Genomic DNA, 16281 nt, shown 5'->3' on the forward strand with positions numbered 1-16281 from the left:
GTTAACAATGTAGGGGAGGTTGTCTGTTGGCTGAAGCCCCTCAGGCTCCTCTGTTTTGTTGCTGCATGAATCTTGCTGTCCTCTTGTACTGTAGCTTGCCACTGAAACCGGACATTTCAGTAGACTTCTTGCTTTCTGCCACCACATTTTTAATAACCCCACTCACCTGCGTTTGTGTGGCTATGTGCGCACACACCAACCCATTTGTATGTGAGAGAGACAGAGAGGCACAGTGTGGTGCCATCACAGCATGTGCAGACACTCTCCAAGCTGTCTCGTGTGAAAACGTCATTTATAGAGCCTATAATTAACAAGCTCAGACTTTATATTCATGCACGTCTTGTTCGAGTGGCCTTTGGTCTTATGAATAAATCAGTCAGACATGCTAGGTTTCATGTTTCTTGTCGTCTGGGTAATCGTGCACCCTTAACATTCAAGACTCACTTTTGTCTGTTTATGTTTCCTGGTGGCACACAATCCTTAGAGGGGATTTCAGGGGATTTCATACAATAACATAGTGTGTCTATTTCATTTACCCGATTATCTTTCATCATGATCCCATGCAGTCGAAGAAAGGCCATCTAAAGAGAGGTTCTCCGGGCAATCTAGTTTTGGAACAACATACTTTACAACATTATCTCCATTTGTACAGTTGATAATGGCAAGTGGCTCCAAACACTCTGCAGATATTGCACCATCCTCAGACACGTGGCATAACAGCGGCTCATCTGCTGGTTGCTCAAGCACTTAGCTTGGAAGGGAAAGAACATTAGAGGCAATCAGGCCTGTCATTTCCAACGGGCTGATTGAGCCGAAATGGATCTGTGGCGAAGTAAAGAAGGTAATGTGCACGAACATCTGAGGACAAGCTAATGAGGAAAAGAGCAGATGGAAGTGCTGTGGTTGAAGAAGCACAAATTGAGAGCAGTAGGATGTCCTCTTTGTGCAACTCGGTAGAACCCGTTGGATTTAAGTTCCCACACCCACTTGTGAGTTTGATTATATATTTTGTCCTAGATTTTAATCTGAACATGTCTGTTATGTGGTCTTTGCATGGAGACAAGTGTCCACTGTGGGAAGGGCTGGCTGACCTGTTTTGTTTGCTTAGTGGCCATTCCGCTGTGCACTGGCCTTAGCCCAAGTTAAATCCACCAGCTTCCATGTGGACAGTGAACCGTTGAATTATGCTAACTTTGTTGTTAAGGAAGGCTACAAACAGAACCATCTGTATGTAGCAAACAAGAAGCAGTGGAAGGATTGTTTCAGGAAGTTGTTTGACTCTTTTGTCTTCCAGTTATACACTTTAAATCGCCACCCATTTTTGTTTGACTGTTCTGCAGGTCCTTATGGTTGAGGTGGTGTGTGCTACCTCTTGCCATGCCTCCAGCCATGACAGACCTCCTGGACATATGGGCAGACCATTCGCCCTTGGCTGGCCATGCCCCGGACCAAATCACGGTAGATTTCTTGCTTCCCACTGGTATCTACATTCAAATGGATGTTCCACGCGAGGCCACCTTTCAACATATCAAACTGGTAAGAAGAGCTTGTTTGTTTTTAACACAATTATTGTTCAAACCCGCCTTGGACATGATTTGTGGAATTTTGTTTACCTGATTTGTGTCGTTAAGTCGTAAAAAGGCAAGTCACCAAAAAGCATTTGTTGAGTAATTTGTGAGAATTTGATCGATTTGAGTTTATATATATATATATATAAATATATAATGTCAGTGGAGCATCCATATGAGAGTGATCCCCGAAGGAAGTCTCTAAACAGAAGACAAAACACCATTACATTATCATATGACAAACAGGAGAGAAGCCTACCAGAGTAAAAACCCTCTTGGCCGTTTCACCAAATGAATAAGGACACGTGAGATGTTAAGTAAGGACATGACTTAAACCAGAAACTTTTTTCTTTACCTTGTTGCCCATTCAATGATCAAAGTGTCAAGAGATGTAGTTGAAAACGCTTTATGTGTTTCATATTTTGGGAAATTATTGGGATAGCACAGATTAAGGGCATTTAGAAAAAGTTAAATGGAAACTTCGTGTTTTGTCCTTTTAGGAAATTATTAATTTCATTTTTGTAAACATATTGGAATACAACTCTCATTCAATCAACTGATGGGAAAAGTTACTTTTTTTATCAACTGCAATGTTGGGAAACACATACTGTACAGAAGTGATTTTTGACAATACTGTATTTCATAAAGAGTTATGTTTTGATTGAGATACTTGAGACATTTACATACTTTTGGCCATTGCATAAGACTCCACCTAGACAACTTACTAATTCGAAAGTTCTTTTGTCATCAATTTTTCTCAGTTAATTCTTCTCTTCTGTAGCTCTTATGGAAACACGCTCAGACATTCCCCTTGTTTCCTGCCTTGGGCGAGATGGAAAGCCACATGTTCCAGTGTGTCAACCAGACGGCCGTGCACGAAGAACTAGAAGATGAAACGAGGAGACTTTGTGATGTTCGTCCCTTCTTACCGGTTCTCAAGTTGGTGACACGCAACTGCGGTCGAGCTGAACGGCTGCTGGATTCCAAAATTGGTGTGCTTATCGGCAAGGGTAAGACATCTTTGATAAACAATTCAAGCTGTCACACAGAATCCGATTTCAAAATAATGAAGTTGCTTTGGAGTTCTAGCTATGAAATCATTCCCAGATCACAAAATGCCTTCAGCACTTCCTCCCCAGCAACACCACTACAGAATTTCGCACATTTATTTATCAGCCAGGTGTCCTGTCTGTAGCTTGCTCAAATCAGTGGCCCAATTATATATACACAGTTGTAACGGCACTCCAAGGGCAACCGTAATTATAATGTGGCCCCTGACACAAATTAGTTTGATACTCCTGGTCTAGTGTAAAAATAATTTCTACAATACTTCAGTGTAAAAGGGCTTCAGGTTAGAACATTGACTCAGCTGATTGTCAGGGCCAGTATTTGGCATTTCACGCATATCAGCCTCGACCTTTAAAAAAACTAATCTTCCTTCCAATAGAAGTTCACAAAATTTGGCAAGCCTCAGGATTTTTTTATTTCTTAATTTTTCATTTAGCTTCGGAACTCCTTACATTTCTTTCGTTTTAACTAACTAACACAAAGTTAAGTTAAACATTAACGTTTAAACTATTTTGAAATTGTGGAACACTTTATGCTGTAGAGAACGTTAGGTAGCTCTCTCTCGATTGTTGAAGTTTCCATTCAACTTTCTAAGATGTTGCTGTGCCTGGGTGGTTTCCGCACTTTTTCTTAGAATTTGTCATCAAAGATGTCTGTAATGTAAGAGAGAAACTCGTAATATGTGGGTTGGTGATAAAACAAGGTATTGTAATTGGGCACTTAGGTGTGATTCTGAATGCTTGTTTGTCCGTGTACCCTGCAATTGGCTGGCGATCAGGCCAGGGTATCCCCTGGCCACTGCCCAAAGTAAGATGGGTTAGGCTCCAGCGTGGCCACGACACTCGTGAAGATTAGTGGTTCAGATAATGGGTGTATCAAATCTGAAATCTGTTTATGCCTTAAGGTGTTTAAACGAAGTGTTGAGTTTGTGTTGTAAACAAAATTGACATCTTGAAAATGTTTTCTTTGTTACTGAAAATGAATATTGGCTCCAAATATAGGTTCTACTAAAAAGTGGGACGTAATCATTCATTGTCTGCTCAAGATAAAGCTTCTTCGGGTATATCATGACTCAAATAGCGAAAAATTGCAGTAGAATTTTAAAAATATACTTTGGATAGGAGGGGAAGGTTAAGCATTTGGTGGTATGGTATGGTATGGTATGGTATGGTATGGGCACAAAATTTCACAATCTCCTTATCTCAGCTCAGTAGATGTCAATGGACATTTTCTGTTCTTGGAATCTTTTTAAAATTAAAAAAACGTAAAATAAACTTGTGCTGTTAGTCAAGTGGAAAAGTAGGTGAGGTGGAGCAGAGACTTTCAATCAAAGCTAGGGGTCATGCGGATGTTAAATGGCTTTAAATAGCAGCTTGATGTTTTCATTGGCAAGGGACTATTGTGCTGAAAGCTCTTTAGCAAATTTGAATCATAAGAGATTTAATCACCCAAGCAGTACCTTTGGCATTTAGGTCCAGCATTAATATTTGGAGGCGTCTGTTTAATTCTATACGGGACTCGGGTTGTAATTTTAAAATTGGTTCCTCCACTGTACGTACATGTTGGGCCAAATAGGTGTTTGAAATTCTTGGAAGAAAGTACTGCATTGGAATGAGCCAGGGGGTTGACATTCTTAATGCCACATACATAAGTTTACTGAAAGAAACTAATCTATCAACCCTAACAGTCAGGAAGAATAATATCACAAGACTTACTAGTCTGTAGAGAGCTTTTGTTGCTTTCTTCTGTTTTCATTTAAAGTCTCTCCACATGTTATGGAGGACCAAAAGTGCCAAAATTAAATATCGTGTCGACAATCGATAGGATATGTATGACATTTTATTTGTCTTATGCTTCGAAGTATTCTATTGTATATAAATTGCAACTGCTTTCACCCCCCTCCCCACAATCTCTACTAGGCCTTCATGAACTCGATGGCATGAATGACCAGGAAGTAAAAGACTTTCGCTGTAAAATGTCTCGCATCAGTGAAGAGAGAATGCAACGTCTCCAGATGATGACATGGACAGAGTGGTTGCAGGCATGTTTTTGCCCACAGCTTGAGCCTTGGATCAGCAAAGATGGACTCAATGACCGCTCAGCTACCTTAAAAGTCATCATCCATGTTGACCAATCTCAGGTGAGCTTCCACGGCCCAGCGGCCTTGACATAACTTTGTGTGTATAACACTGTTTCAGTTAATGTTTGAAATAAATATCCATTTATCCGATTTCTGTCGCGAGGATTGCTGCTAAATTGGAGCCTCGCTATGATGACTTTGGGAAAGACCCGATTGCCAGTAAATCGCAGGGCAGATATAGAAAACACGCTCATTCATAATAGACAGTCAATCACAGGGCTCACATAGAGCTAGATGACCTCTCACATTCATACCTATGATCAATAGCATCCTAAATCAGTAAATGTAAACTTTGTCACAAAATGCGACTCACTAAAGAGGAAAAAAAAACATGAGGTAAAACAGGCAGTTTTTTGTTTTCTCTTTTTGGCATGTGTTTGTTTATTCTATTACAATGCCATCTAGTGTCAAACAGTCAGCTGACTGCATCATATTGTTGCCAGCAGCAGATCATTTTCCATCCTATTGCCAGATTAAAGGAAGAAAACACCAAATATTGCAAAAGGGAGATCGTTTTTGCCAAATAGCAACTCTCAACAGCTGTTTCTGCTCGGTGTCATCTTATGACTGTAATTCAGAAAAGTCATGTACGTCATGTGACAAGTCTAAATGAGTCAGAAGTAACATCATAATTATGACATTCTCACTGAATTTGACGGATAGGTCAGTGGATTGAAGCCCTGCCTTTGGTCCATGGTTCTATTTCCCTCAGCATTCCGTTCTGTCCTTCTGTTATACACACAGTTTTTTGTTCATAATCATGGGGTGATCCTCAAGACCTTTTGCGTTACAGTATTTATTCTCTTACACAAGTAAAGGCCATATTAAGCTCAAGTGAAAATTGGCAGAAAGTTTTATTTGGAAGGTCAGACACAATAAGATGTAATATGGGCAGGAAGTGTGTTATTGTTGTAAAGCAAACATGATCATTGTTCATTGGTGCGAGTCTTCCTTTAGGGATTTCATTTAGTTTGTCAGCCATGTAGCCTCTGATCTCTATTGATGTTTTCATATTTATGCTGATGTTGTTTCAACATAAAGATTTGTGCGGTATGCCCCTGCATCTTTTCCAAAACGCTTCTGTTAATTTATTGATGCAATTCGATTATATCGCCAGGAAATTTTAATTCCATCTCAGGAATCGGGTCAGTACTGAGCTATAATTAGAATACAACAGTAAGCCTCCCTGTTTCATTCAGAACATATTGACCCATCCGTCTGAGTTGATTCAACACGCACATGTGTGACTTGTGTTTTTAGTCGTTACATTTTTACATAAACACAAAACATTTAGTAAAGCATTTCATGCTGACCAGGATTTCTTCATTAGGATTTATGTACATTTTAGAACTACAAGTGTTGCAGTGATAAACACAATCATATATTTTATTGTTTTTCCTGAAGGATTCTGCCTGTTTGAAAGTGCCTGCATCCTGCAACGCTGTCGAGCTGATAGAACTGGCTGTAAGGAAGTGGTTGACCACTCATGGGCATGAGGAGGAGGCATGGAGAGGACAGTATGTCCTGAGAGTCAGCCATTGCATGGAGTTCCTCTGTGGAGACCATGCGCTCTGTGAATACAAGGTCAGTGAGTGTGTTTGATTGCAAGTTAAGATGAAGATTTAATGTTGAATCAAGAATAGATTGATGAGACTGTTAGAGAGGCAGACACAGGTGCACGGAGACAAATGTCACAAAGGACTTTATGCCAGTGTTTTGACTTGGAAAAAAATGAGTGCAATAAGAAAAGACTTGTACTTTCACTGTTTCTAAAAATGTTAATGAATGCATTAAGAAAATGTTAGTTTTTTTATTCATTTGAAAGTTGTGTGGCTATGAAATGATTGTCTTTGTGTCATTTCATTGTGTTTACTAATCAACTTTATGAAGAAAAAATAATAGTCATTAATGACATTTTTTGTGTCCTCGTCTTATTTGGAAAAAGTATTAAAATACGTTTAGTACTGATACAGATACAAAAATATGGAGCCTATACAATCATATTGCTGTCAGAATAAAATTAATTAAAAAAGCTTTACTGCTTATTATATCCAAGCATGGCATTTTCAATATGTATCAGATAAATGTTTATTCAATTGTCATTGGTTATTCAATGTAGTGTATCCTTTCCTGTGTGTAGTATATACGCACGTGTATGCAGGCAAGGGAGTCTCCACACCTTACCCTGGTTTCCTCCAGTACAGTCAAGGCCATGTTTGAAAAGGAAATCACCGCCATTGGGGCAGTAGTCAGTCGCAAGTCCTCCAACCCACCTCTGCCCCTACCTCCAAAAAGAAGGGTTCCCGTGGTGAGTCACTCATGTGCTTGATTCTCAAGAAGCTGGAAAAAGGTCATTACAAACACAATGTGATGCAGTACAAATTGCAACCACAATAATGAATACATTTTTATTATAGCTCTTTGTACACTCTGAAATTGTTAGAAAATTAGAATATAAGGAAAGGCTTTTTCAAGGAAATTAAGAATTGTTGTTTTTTACTTATTGAGATTTTTCTAAAGATAATCATTGTCAGGGCAGCATTTGATAGTGTAGTGATTCACATAGCAGCATTTCAGGCTCTATTACCGTCCACTCTGTCATTGATTGGTAATCAATTTCTCCTCTTATCCCAAGTCAGCTTTGAGATGTTCCATCTTTCCTTTGATCCATAACAGGATAAATGGTGTAATGTTTATTTATTATTAATAGTGTTGTTATTATTATGTTTGACGTAAATAGGTTTATAGTATTTTATAAACATTGATTAATATATGGGGTGGCTGCATAGACAATTGTAAATCAGTGGCCCTCAAAAGGGGCTGGGGTAAGACCTAATATGATTTGTTTGTAGCTAGTTTAGATGTGATGTGTAGACGGTAAATGTTCTTCAGCACACTTAAATACTCTGTTCAAATAACCCAATGTTTATGCAGTCATGTCGCAGTCATTGTTTCAACAAAATATCCAAAAACTGACAGGTGTTCAGGTTTACCAAGCAAACATGCGTCGCCATGAACTCCTGTGTTTTACGAGGATCTGTTTTTTTGTTACCTGACATTATTTGCCACCTTGCCCCAAAAAATAAATACATAAAAGTAAACATACCGCTCAGTTTTGCTATAAACATGGTGTTGTCTCCCCCTCATGTCAAGTATTCAACAATGGAAATGTTACAAAAACGTAAAAATAAAGATACCCCCCCACACACACGCACACACACGCACACACACACGCTGACATACACTCACACACACAGACACACTTGTTATTATTGTGGTTGTAGTAATACCGTGCCCACCGCAACATACAGCCCACCACATGCACACATTATGTACATATTTGCAATCCAGGATATGAATTAATGCATATAGTATGTATGGCTGTTTATTGTGCTGCTGCTGCTGCTGCTGCATTCATTGTATTTTTTCTTATCCTACAGCAAGCACAGACTTGTGTGTGGGATGTGCCAAGCCCATTTAAGATAGTTCTATTGAAAGGCTGCAAGGTGAATGCGGAGGAGACTGCTAAGGTAAACCTTGTACACATCAATTACAGTATTGCATTATTATTAACATAAAGAAATCAGTAACAGTAAAAACAAAAAAAAAACAAAATAAGGTAGTTGGATTGGAAAATCCTAGCTTACTAAATAATAACCATCTCCAAAATGTATTATTTATATTTATTGTCACTAGCGCCATCAAATTTAAACCAGATTATATTTCTTTGTGATGGTCTACACAGGTCCAGGTCAGGGCCGGGCTTTTTCACGGAACAGAGCTTTTATGCAAACCAGCTGTGAGCAGCGAGAGCAACGGCCGCTCAGAGCACACGTGGAAAGACAGCACATTAGAGTTTGACATCTCGGTCTGTGACCTGCCGCGGATGACACGCCTGTGCTTTGCCATCTATGCCGTCATGGATAAGGTCAAGAAGCAGAAGTCTACCAAAAACGCCCATCCAAACAAGTACCAGACTATTCGCAAAGCAGGGAAAGTGGTAAGAAGCCAGCAGGTTCACTACCCTTCCCGCTTTTACGATACCCTTGACCCCTAACTTCTGTCTTTATTTGTTAGCACTACCCCATAGCCTGGGTGAACACAATGGTGTTTGACTACAAAGGTCATCTAAAGATGGGAGATATCATCCTTCACTGCTGGTCTTCGTTTCCTGGTATTAAACTCAACCATTCACTTCTAATTATTTGACTTCATTGAAAAGCTGGTTAAGCGTGTTCAGCAATTAACCAAGAAATGATTTTGCTTTGGTCAGATGAACTTGAAGAGATGCTGAATCCCATTGGAACTATTCAGACCAATCCATTCACAGAAAACGCCACAGCTCTGCACATCAATTTCGTCGAATACTCAACGCACCCCATCATTTTCCCTCCCTTTGACAAGGTCAGACCACAGTAAGCAATTGAACTGTTGATCATTTGGTACAGAACCTGCAGTGCCTTGAAAAGGTACAGATACCCCTTGAACTTCACATCTTGTGACCTTAGAATCACAAATGTATTTTGTTGAGATTTTATGTGCTAGCTAGACACACACAAAGTACCATGTAATCAAATTACCGTATTTTAGATGTCCAAAGTCCGGCCCGCGGGCCAAATATATATATCTTATATATGGACAAAGTTTTAAAATGGGCCATTCGTTGAAGGTGCGCCTTATAATCCGGTGCGCCTTATAGTGCGGACAATACGGTAGTCTTCAAAATTGGATGTGATATAAATCTTAAATCGTCAGATTTCCTCGCACATCGCATAAAACATTTTTGACTGGGATAGTCTCCAGCATGCCCGCGACCTTCGTGAGGAAAAGCGGTTCAGAAAATGGATGGATGGATAAATCTTAAATGTGTATTGTGCCTTTGCATTCATCTCCTGTACTGATACACCTAGATACAATCCAGTGAATCAGTTCCCTTAAAAAGTCTCCTATTTCGTGAATAGAGTCCATTGTGTGTAATTTAATCTCAGTATACAGTAAATACACCGGTTTTGTAAATGCCTCAGCGCTTTTGTTAGAGAACACTCGTGAAAAACATCATAAAGACCAAGGAACTCACCGGACAAGTTGTGAAATTTAAAGCATAGTTGAATTATAAAACGTGTACTGTATATATCCCAACTCTAAATCATCAAAAGGAGCACTTTTTAATCCATCCGTCTCAATATGAGAAAAGTATGGCACTATTGTAAACCAGGCATCTATGTTACATTATCAAATTTATATCATGAAACTTTTGATAATTAAGTCAGACAGTCTTCAGCAGATAGTTAAGTACTGCTTTGTGTAGGTTGATCATATAAATCTTAATAATAAAACAGTTGAATTTTTGGTTGTAAGTAATTTGTGAATATGTTCAAGGGTTATGAACACTTTTTCAAGACACTGAATTCTCTGATATGTGGGGTGAACGTCCATTCATACTTTTTTTTACAGATCCTGGAAAAGGCTGCTGAGATTGCTGGAGCAAGTGACTGTGCACAAATGGTGAGTTAATGTACAGTAGGTTGTAATTGCACATATAAAGGCAAGTAAAAAAACTCCATGGCACTATGAGCAATAATGCTATTAAATATGACCACTCCCTCTAGAGCAACGCTCTTCCTTTGAAACCCATTGTTTCCTTCTGTCAGTGTGTAACAGAAGAAAAGAAACTCCAATCAGATTTCTTGCTTTTTCCTGCCTTACGTATCCGTCAACCTGAAAGCCACCCCTGGGCGTCGACAGCCCATTACATAATTTTGTCTTTGGCATGCCTGAACCTAACATTAGCTCTGTGTTTGTTTTGCAATGCACGATCTGTGAGGTAGTGTGTGATCTGCAAAGCTCTGCAAGTGTTGATAGTTTGAATACATGTAATACTTTTATTGGAAAGTGTGAAATTAATGTTTTCTTTTGTTTACCTTTACATATTTATCTTGTGGTTGATTAAATTTATGGAAGCTTGGATAAAAAGACAATGTTGATACACGCCTGCTTTCTAGTGGACATTTATAGTAACTACAATCACTTTTCAAACTCCCTTTTTACTATCCTCGTCTCTCTCTTACGTTACCTCACTTTCCTCAGAGTCGTGGCGGTAAGAAGTTCCACATTGAGCTGAAGGAGATCATGGAGCGCGACGCACTCTCTCAGCTATGTGAGAATGAGAAGGACTTGATCTGGACACTACGCCACGACTGCCGAGAAAATTTCCCTCAGTCACTGCCCAAGCTGTTGCTCTCCGTCAAGTGGAGCAAACACGAGGACATGGCCCAGGTTTGCAAAAACAACAAATTCTAGAAAATGCTACAATTAGAATGGTGGTATTTATTTATTTTATTCTTAGCTTAAAATTAATTAAAATTATCATAGTGAAAGCTCTAGATAAATGCATGTATGAATGTTGCTAATCTCAAATTTAATGCCAAAATTACCCAAAACAAATTCGCCTACAAAAGACACAAGTGCATGTGTAAAAGTAGAACGAAAAGGCCACAAATTTTAAACGCACATAATATAATGTCACGCTGGATAAACATCCCACAATTTTTGTTTCATTTTGACAAGCTATCTGGTTTATTTTATTTTATGTTTAAATGTAGCCCTAGAGGAATCCATTATATTTTTGTCATGAAAAGTTAATAATTCTGATCATCTTAATTTCTAACTGGAAGTAAAACGTGTTCATAACAACACTACATGCCCCCAGCCTATATGTAAGTGTTTAAAATTTCTGAATAATTTTGATTTTATGTCTCTCTGTGTTTAGCTGCAAGCACTGCTTCAGATTTGGCCTAAACTGTGTCCAAGAGACGCACTGGAGCTTCTGGATTTTAACTATCCAGATCAATATGTCAGAGAGTATGCTGTACGCTGCTTGTATGATATGAGGTAAGCATAAATACTGTCCCAATTATTTTCAATCCCATCCTTTGTCTCATCCTCTTCTGTCATTTCCATAATTTCCACTATCATCATGTTTGTATGCTTCCTCTCAAATTGTCAATCTTCAGGAGTGTAAGAATCTGACCTCTCGCTTCCCTCTTGTTCTTCTTAAGTAACGAAGAGCTGTCACAGTACTTGCTTCAGTTGGTTCAGGTGTTGCGTTATGAGCCCTATTATGACTGCGCCCTTACCCACTTCCTGCTGGAGCGAGCCCAAGGAAATCGCAAGATAGGGCACTTCCTCTTCTGGCACTTAAGGTTTGTTTGTTTGTTTGTTTGTTTGTTTACAGTCCAAAGAGAGATGGTTGTTGTTGTCTTTTTTTTCTTACAACATGAAATTGAACGCTGGCAACACAGTTTTCCACTTGCTGATCAGTCTTTGTGTGTGCTGCCACCTATAGGTCAGAAATCCACATGCCTGCTGTTTCAGTTCAGTTTGCCCTCATGCTCGAAGCCTACTGTAGAGGCAGTATCCCTCATATTGAGGTTCTAAAGAAACAGGTATCTTTTTTAACATATCTAAACTCACACCAAAGCAATGTCATCGTCGTCTTAAAATTCAAACGGGATTTTTATTAGCATTATTATTTTTATTATTATTATTATTATATAAATTAGACCAGAATAAAACAAATCTGTTTTCATCTCTATCACATTGGATTTATAGTATTCTTACAGGGACAATAGCATCACCCTCTTGCCCCTTAACCTTTACCCTTTCTGCTGCTCTGACAGAAGGTCCGTTGGAGATTCTACTTCCTTTTCAACCCTTTTGTGCATTAGCCACTTCCTGTTTTGAAAAGTACACTATACATACTGCGTTGACATATTGCTGACACTGTGTTTTTAAGGCGAACATGCACAGCGATAGGAATCGATGATCTACTGTTTAACATATGACTCGCATGCTGATTGGTAACAATGTAAAAGTAGGACAACAAAATCATAATTTACCTTGATTAATTCTGGATATATTCCAACTAGGTGGAAGCCCTGAGTAAGCTAAAGTCAGTGAATGAGCTAATAAAGCTGGGTACCATGAAGAATGCTCGGAGTAAGTTGACCAAGGAGGCCATGATGACTTGCCTAAAGCAGAGTGGCTACTCGGAGACTCTGTCGGACCTGCACTCTCCTTTAAATCCCAACATCCTGCTGTCAGGCATGAAGTGAGACAACAGTCAACAACCCGCGTGTGGGGCAATGTGTTAAAGAGGGATTTTTTATTTTATTTATTTATTTTAAACATGCTCATTCTTTATATGACAGTGTGCAAAAGTGTCGCTACATGGACTCCAAGATGAAGCCGCTCTGGATTGTTTACAACAACAAGCTGCTGGCAGGAGACACCTTAGGAATCATCTTTAAGAATGGGGATGGTAAGAAAAGTCAAGAAGAGCTGGCATCGTTTTTACTTACTGTACAGTTGTCAGACTGTTTTCTTTCCTATTTCACTTTTCCTCCCCAGACCTAAGACAAGATATGTTGACACTGCAGATTTTGCGGTTAATGGATTTGCTATGGAAGGAGGCTAATCTTGATCTCAGGTGAGTGCATCTGCTTGTTTTTGTTGCTTTGTAGGAAATAGGAGGCACTTAACTACCTTGTGCCTGTGGCTCAATATCTGGAAAAGCCCTGATTTTTAATCACTAAATAATATCAATTAACAAAAACAACTGTGTATAAAACAATAATTGAGTGGGTGCAAATAAATGTGTATTCGATTAATCGATAAAATAGTCGATAGTGACTGCCCTGGGGTAGTTCTTGTGTGTTTACACCCTAAAACCTGATTCTCTCACCGTATGTCGTGCAGGGTAGTACCATATGGTTGCCTAGCGACAGGTGACCGGGCAGGGCTGATTGAAGTTGTGTCATCGGCTGACACGATTGCCAATATCCAGTTGACCAGCTCCAATGTGGCAGCCACTGCCGCATTCAATAAGGATGCTCTGCTCAACTGGCTCAAGGAACGCAACTCTGGGTATGATGGTACCACAGGATGAGTAATTGCTTATGAATAGCTTGTGCTTTTTTTTCTGACAAATATCCATTTTTGCATTTAAACAGAGATGCTCTTGATCGGGCCATTGAGGAGTTCACCTTGTCATGTGCAGGCTACTGTGTAGCCACATATGTCCTCGGCATTGGGGACCGCCACAGTGACAACATCATGGTCCGCAGCACTGGGCAGGTTGGAAAATTATTTTATTATAATTTAGTGTGCAGTATCCTCAAACACCAGTAAATAAATATTTTTAATATTGATTTAAAGCTGGAGCTCATTGCCTTTTTTTTGCCCACCAGCTCTTCCACATAGACTTTGGTCACATACTGGGCAACTTCAAGTCAAAGTTTGGCATAAAGAGGGAACGTGTGCCATTCATCCTCACACACGACTTTATCCACGTCATACAACAGGGCAAAACTGGGTACACTGAAAAATTTGCCAGGTCTGTTCCACTTAGTCTACTTTATCAAGTCATAAGTCTCAATAAGCTGCTGGTCTCAATAAGCTGTTGGAAACTACTTTGGTCATCATATTTAAAGGATTGTTTGTCTGTATGAATTATATCTACAATTAAAAAAAAAAAAATGGAATAGCATCTACCAGCTGGATCACTTCTGTCTGTTACTGTAATGTACGTAGCCACCAATAGGTGGCAGACAAGACTGCGGTTTTGCGGCACGTTTATATTAGTTATATTTTTCTAAAAACCTACATGATCATACACTCGATTTAAGACAAAGTTTAGTGTAATTATTTTGATATATACTAATAATATTGTAGTCTGTATTTTCTTTCTAAAATAATTTCAGGAATGAAGCTGAACATTAGGTTATTTCCTCATACTGCCAACATAAGCTCATAGAGACATTCCGAGTCCATGTTTCACCCATATTCAACATAACCACTTTAATATAAATGTTAATTGCAGTTGTGAATGACGTTCCATTGTGTGTGACTGTATTGGCAGCTTCCGTCAGTACTGTGAGGAAGCTTATCTCATCTTGAGGAAGAATGGGAACCTCTTCATCACCCTGTTTGCCCTCATGCTTACCGCTGGCCTGCCTGAGCTCACTTCGGTCAAAGACATCCAATACCTGAAGGTGATCAAGACACTTGCGGGCATGCCTTTCAGCACTATCTCTTGCTGACATAGCAATAATGCCTAATAAAAATGAATGACATTGGAGTGACAGGACAGTAATTAGAACGCCTCAAAACCGGTTTTGATCATTTTCTGTCTACTGTAATAAGCAACATGTATGGATATACACTAACAACTCTGCAGGGGGCAGTGTTGTACTTCACATACGGCTCTGGCGGCACTCACTTCTGCCACATAGTATTGCTGGAAATTAAGCACAGATAAGATCCAGTTGGGAAATGTGCATTTAAAAAAAAAAAATCATAATGCCACTAATCCAGTTTGTTCAATTTCGTCAATTTCTTTCTCTCTTATGCACTATATAAGCACGATATAAATATTTATTTATTTATTTTCTTCTAATATCTTTATCTTCCATGGACGCCGCCCCACAGGATTCCTTGGCTTTGGGCAAAACAGACGAGGAGGCACTCAAACAGTTCCGGCAGAAATTTGATGAGGCTCTGAGAGAGAGCTGGACTACCAAAGTCAACTGGATGGCCCACAATGTTGCCAAAGACAACCGTTCCTAGAGCACCAGAGACACGTTGAAGGCAAGGATGCATCCACGTAACAGGCTGATCCGGTGTCGCTCTTTGGCATTAGGTGTGATGTCTTTGCCACATGTACTGTAGAAGCGAACGGGTACATGGTCTCACCACAGCCCCACGCTCCTTCAAACATTCCTCTATACTTTAAAGGACCATCAACACCAACAGGAAGTACAGCTTGGCAGTGGGGCTATAAGTGTACCCCATTTCTGTAGGCGGATTGTATTTTTTTTATTTGAGATGCCTTTATTGCTCTTCTCCTCATTCTAGGAGACTTTGATGGGAGTGAGCCTTTTGTCCTTGTTTTACAATGGTTGACTTGAATCAAATTGGACCTTTAAACACTGGAACATTTTTGTAAGAAATGTGAGATGGCTTTTTTTCCCCCGAAAGTCCAATCAAGTCCAAAACAATAATTACTATGAATGCAATCTATTTTGTTTAAAAGATATATAATAATAACCCGCCACCCAACGACAATTGGACTTGCTGAGAAATAACAAAAAGCAAATGTTTTGGTTGCCGACTTTATTCATGAATGTGCCACTTTTTCCCAGGAGCGGTTTTTATATTGGGCGATTATTTTTGACAGGGTGCACCCCCCAAGGATCTGTCTCTGTATTTTGTGCAATATCCATCAATGAGTATATAAACCATATCTACATGTATAAAATTCCTACGGTCTTGGCCTATCTTTTTTTTTTTTGTGTAGCAACTGTAGTTTGCACCACTAGCCATTGACAGTCTTAGTTAGACACTGGATGTTGTCAAATGTACAGACTTTTATTGTTGTTTGCTGTTATTCATAGGAGTTCTATTAATAAGTTTTATTAATTAAAGGTTATTTTCCCCTGTGCTGTA

General features: G+C 39.3%; 1 protein-coding gene and 1 long non-coding RNA gene across 2 annotated transcripts in view; one reads left to right on the forward strand and one right to left on the reverse strand.

Annotated features, from left to right (window-relative positions):
- LOC133148552 (phosphatidylinositol 4,5-bisphosphate 3-kinase catalytic subunit beta isoform-like) overlaps window positions 1–16281 on the forward strand; it is a 32267-nt gene extending 15986 nt beyond the window's left edge. The window contains exons 2-23 of the mRNA XM_061271585.1: window positions 1341–1536; window positions 2350–2578; window positions 4556–4776; window positions 6181–6360; window positions 6917–7084; window positions 8217–8306; window positions 8522–8776; window positions 8854–8950; window positions 9050–9180; window positions 10231–10281; window positions 10864–11052; window positions 11546–11667; window positions 11835–11978; window positions 12122–12221; window positions 12705–12886; window positions 12987–13096; window positions 13186–13264; window positions 13534–13701; window positions 13788–13911; window positions 14025–14170; window positions 14696–14828; window positions 15265–16281. Coding sequence (XP_061127569.1) covers window positions 1378–1536; window positions 2350–2578; window positions 4556–4776; window positions 6181–6360; window positions 6917–7084; window positions 8217–8306; window positions 8522–8776; window positions 8854–8950; window positions 9050–9180; window positions 10231–10281; window positions 10864–11052; window positions 11546–11667; window positions 11835–11978; window positions 12122–12221; window positions 12705–12886; window positions 12987–13096; window positions 13186–13264; window positions 13534–13701; window positions 13788–13911; window positions 14025–14170; window positions 14696–14828; window positions 15265–15402 — 3216 coding nt within the window. The 5' untranslated portion in view covers window positions 1341–1377 and the 3' untranslated portion in view covers window positions 15403–16281. The remainder of the gene's footprint in view (window positions 1–1340; window positions 1537–2349; window positions 2579–4555; window positions 4777–6180; window positions 6361–6916; window positions 7085–8216; window positions 8307–8521; window positions 8777–8853; window positions 8951–9049; window positions 9181–10230; window positions 10282–10863; window positions 11053–11545; window positions 11668–11834; window positions 11979–12121; window positions 12222–12704; window positions 12887–12986; window positions 13097–13185; window positions 13265–13533; window positions 13702–13787; window positions 13912–14024; window positions 14171–14695; window positions 14829–15264) is intronic.
- Window positions 5607–11937, reverse strand: LOC133148553 (uncharacterized). Its single transcript, XR_009712666.1, has 2 exons — window positions 11807–11937; window positions 5607–7116 (listed from the first exon to the last, which is right to left on the reverse strand). It is a non-coding gene; the product is annotated as an uncharacterized LOC133148553 (long non-coding RNA).

The sequence above is a fragment of the Syngnathus typhle genome, unplaced genomic scaffold (assembly GCF_033458585.1).
Source record: "Syngnathus typhle isolate RoL2023-S1 ecotype Sweden unplaced genomic scaffold, RoL_Styp_1.0 HiC_scaffold_113, whole genome shotgun sequence".
In the NCBI taxonomy this organism is placed as follows: Eukaryota; Metazoa; Chordata; class Actinopteri; order Syngnathiformes; family Syngnathidae; genus Syngnathus; species Syngnathus typhle.